The 3,960-nt window shown below is 54.4% G+C and overlaps 1 protein-coding gene across 1 annotated transcript; it reads right to left on the bottom strand.

Moving 5' to 3' along the window:
- Positions 1–321: 321 nt before the first annotated feature.
- Positions 322–3,698, bottom strand: LOC8030374. Its single transcript, XM_002400536.5, has one exon. It carries the CDS (start codon positions 3,348–3,350, stop codon positions 1,758–1,760), a length of 1,593 nt encoding a protein of 530 aa, XP_002400580.2. The 5' UTR covers positions 3,351–3,698; the 3' UTR covers positions 322–1,757.
- Positions 3,699–3,960: the final 262 nt, after the last annotated feature.

Genomic DNA, 3,960 nt, shown 5'->3' with positions numbered 1-3,960 from the left:
GTTGTGTTCCAAAACTAACACTTTAATTGATACAACTGCGACGTGTTTTGCTGTAACTATACAAATACTGAGCTCGGTACTTTTATGTAGATTTTCTTTTAATATCTCATCTCGAATTTTTTTTACTAAACTAATCAGGAATACCTTATATTAATACTTATTATAACGTACGCATAATATATAAAATAAATTACTGTCCATTCGCTCCCACAGAATTTTGAGTGAGCTGATTAATGCAATCAACCCACTTAAACTTCTTCATTCGAACAGCCTTGCTACGTAAAAGACCTAACATTACGTAAATGAAAATCGACTCGTTTCTCGTTTTGCCAAGAAGACTTTTATTTATCGGTAACATTCAAGTGAGGCGTTGTAGTCCTTGCTACGATCGTCCGCTCATAACACTCGCGATTTTCAAAAGAACAACAACAATGCACGATTAAAAAGAAAACACTTGTTTAGCGATTACGACATCATCAATCCTATAGTCCTACAGGACAAAATTTTTGTTAAGCTTGTTACACTTTTTTGTTAGGACACAGAGCGGTCGCTCGCACATTTTCTCGTCATTTGGTCACAGCAACGAGACAATGCAAACATAATATACATATATATGTACGTGCGTGTCCGTCCCGACACATGGCAGCATTTGTCCCTTCAGCATGGACCATTCCTCATCCGTATAACCCAAAGAGCTATCTATTAATTTGTAAGCACTTGCTGGCTTTACCTAAGACAGAGGGAGCAGTGCGAATCCCTACAACCACACGACCCACGCAGGCAGACTTCCCTCAAAGTGCCGCCTCTGGAAACTGGTTTCTACGATTGTTCTGTCTCTGGCAAGCACGTCACTGGCCGCTTCTGTCCACATTCCACAGGAACTCGCGTCAGTGTTGGAAGCGTCGCTTACGTCGGAGATGCACAGGAATGCCCTTAGTAACTGCCCCGCATGTCGAGTGCCTTTCTCTGCCTCTACTCAATGTCGAAGGCAAGCCATTAAAGGCACGCTGTAATCTTTTCTCCGGGCCCTCTCGCGGTATGTGGAGCGGAGGCGCCATCCGCTAACTTATTTATTGCCATGCTCCTCGCAAAAATAACCGTTTCATGGAGAAATCAACGCAACAAAGGGCATGACTATTGCACCCTTTCGGAACGGGAGTATTTTGATTACACGGGGTAGGAGCCATGAGTTACGTTCAATTACTATGTCCACAATTTTACTCTTGAGATAAAAGGGCTCAGATCTCGTGATTGGCGTTGTTATAGAATAACACTTGGCGAGAGAAGAAGGATTATGGTAGTGACCAGGGTGCTAGGGAGTGACTGAGTTTGTGCACGCACCGAGCTAGAGCACTGATTAAATCCCATATGACACCGCCATGCAAAATGCAGCTGAAGAAACCTATCCAGAACAAACTGGCTCGTTGCTGTGATTTCGGACTAAGAACATTCAATCGTGAGGAAGATCTGAACATTTCTTTAAAGATGCTCAGTCTGTCTAAATCCCGCTGAAGGCACGCACAACTAACGCACACACACAGATTAACAAAAGACAACAACGACACTTCTGTACACGCGCGGTATACATTTGAGTCTGGCAACGCTGGGACACGACCTAGCCTGCTTTGCCGTTTGCAAAGCGTGCAAAACCCCCTCGGGGTCTCCCCCCATCTTTCCGCATACCGCGACAACAGGAGCGACAGCCGGTTACCAGCGACACTTGGGAAGAGAGTTGCGATCGGGGCCCCTCACCTCGTTCATCTGAGGTAGCCCTTGGAAGACGGCTTCTTCCGAATGAAGTTTGAGTCCGGAGTCACGGCCCTGTGCACGGGCCCCGGGTATCCTCCATTCTCCCTCAAGTCCAGGTCGTTCACCAGCTGCGCGAGTTCCCTGTCCTTCTTGTCCAGGCCGTTCGGCCCGGGTTCGGTCTCGCCACCACCGTTGAGAAAGTGGAGGTTTGCCAGGCTGTTGGACCGCGAGCGGTGCTCCTGCCTGATGGAGTAGGAGAAGGCGCGCTCGTTGAGGTGGCCCTTCTTCTTGTAGATGCCGGTGTTGAAGGGCGAGTCAGAGTCGTCGCCGTCGCCGGGGGCCTCAGCGGCCCCGTTGCTACGACGGGAATGGTGATGCGGGTCCTTCTTGGAAGCGTGGTCCGATCTGGATTTGCCGTTGCTGTGGGGTCGCGATGACGTGCCGTAGTTCTGCATGAAGTACTGGTCGTGCGGAAACATGCCGGGCTGGTACGATGCCGTCGGGCTCATGGCACGCACCGCCGGAATGTAAGATGGCTCCTCCGCGCTGTACAACATTGGCCTTTCGGGAGGCCTTCGCGCCCTCTCGGAGTGGACCATCATGGGCGGGGGAGGGTGGTTGCCGCTGTAGCCCGAGATGACGCTGTAGCCATTGTGTTGTTGCGGCGATCCCGACTTAGATTTGGACTTCTTCTTTGACTTGGACGTGTCCTTATGATGGCCGTTCGTCTTGTTCGAGCCGGGAGGAGGGAGTGGGGGCAGCGGTGGCGGTGGTGGCCGGGAAGGTATCGCCAACTGCCTGGGTCGAGACATCCTCGATGTCCCCCCTGTGGTTGAGTGGACGCTGCGTAGCGTGCCCGTCGTATCCATGTAGACCAGCTCTCTGGGGGCAGGACCAGTCCACACCTTGTAGTTGCCCTCTTCGTCTTCGGTCTCATCGTCCAGAAGAATGGAGCCGCCGTTGGCGTGCGCCACTCCGTTGCTCGTCGATGGTTCCGACTGCTGATGCCTCCAGGCTTCGACTTTCTGTACAGTATCCAAGCCGACCACGGACTGAGCTCTTCTTGGAGGCCCGTCCAGGGTGTAGGGGTTCTCCTCGAGCTGCTTGGCGTAGGTGCAGTCGGCGTAGGCGTGGAAGCAGCACCGCACTAGGGCATTGGCGGCGGGCTCCTTCTTGCAGATGAAAGCGTGACACTCGAGCACCTTAATCCCGGTCGTCCGACGAAGAATGCAGGCAAACAGTGGCGGCTGCTGGGGGCCGGCGTGCCTCGCGAACGGGCTATCCAGGGGCAGGAACTTTTCGACGCGTTCAGTGCCACTCGAGCCGGGCACCACAACGTAGCGCACGGCAGCGCAGTAGTGCAGGGTCTCGATGGGGAAGAAGCGGACGTGCTGACGCCTCGACTCGTCCACGTTTTCCAGGAGCAGGCCGTTACTCCACACGCTGAGCCAGGAGTCGATGCCGCGAGCGGACAGGGGCCCTTGTTCGGGATAGAGCTCCCTGAGCGGCTCTTGTATGCCCTGCAGGCCGTCCTTCGTGATGTGCGGCACCGCCGAGCCCAAATAAAGGACCCGGCAGCGGCAGATCGGTGTGGTGCTCATCCTGACGGGGGACAACACCCTACCGTCCGGTTTGTGGACGGGGCAGTCACACTAGAGCACGTCGGCGGACGCGGCAGGTACACTCCATGGACACAGCACTCGGTGAAAGCATCCAGCACGGCTTGACGGAGCACCACTGGCGATGGCTCGTTCGGTGTCACAGGAATCCGACACGGGCTAAACGAATACAGAAAGGAAAAACAAGCACTCCGTTCTGTTCCCGCCCGAAAATACGGTGTCGACGCCGAGTTTGGCGTCCGCTCGTCTTCCTCGTCGCCGGTCGGAGCGCCGTCGGGAACTTGGTTCGTGACCGCTGGCTGTGCGTGGTACCGCTTGGAGAGGGGACTCCCTGAGCGAGCGGAGGGGGAGCGGAGGAATGTAACGCGGCTCACGATTGGTCCTCCGAACGCGAGCAACCCGTTTGCGACCAATGGAGTGGGGCGTTACGAGGTCGGCCGGCTTCCTGTACGCGGCCGGCGTCCATCTTGTTTCGGCAAAGGAATGCTGTCACAAAGAAATCGGAGACCGGTTCGAGGAGGAGGAGGGGGGAACGAGGGGAGCAGCGTAGGCTTTCCCTTCGCTACCTTGGCGAGGGGAGAGGAGAAAGCTT

Source organism: Ixodes scapularis, unplaced genomic scaffold (genome assembly GCF_016920785.2).
Source record: "Ixodes scapularis isolate PalLabHiFi unplaced genomic scaffold, ASM1692078v2 PGA_scaffold2__306_contigs__length_199485367, whole genome shotgun sequence".
Taxonomy (NCBI): domain Eukaryota; kingdom Metazoa; phylum Arthropoda; class Arachnida; order Ixodida; family Ixodidae; genus Ixodes; species Ixodes scapularis.
The sequence above is the reverse complement of the archived record's forward strand: the minus strand, read 5'-3'. Positions and strand labels throughout refer to the sequence as shown.

Excerpts from the sequence above, each read along its gene's own strand:
- LOC8030374 (XM_002400536.5), bottom strand. The coding sequence starts at position 3,350 with ATGAGCACCACACCGATCTGCCGCTGCCGGGTCCTTTATTTGGGCTCG.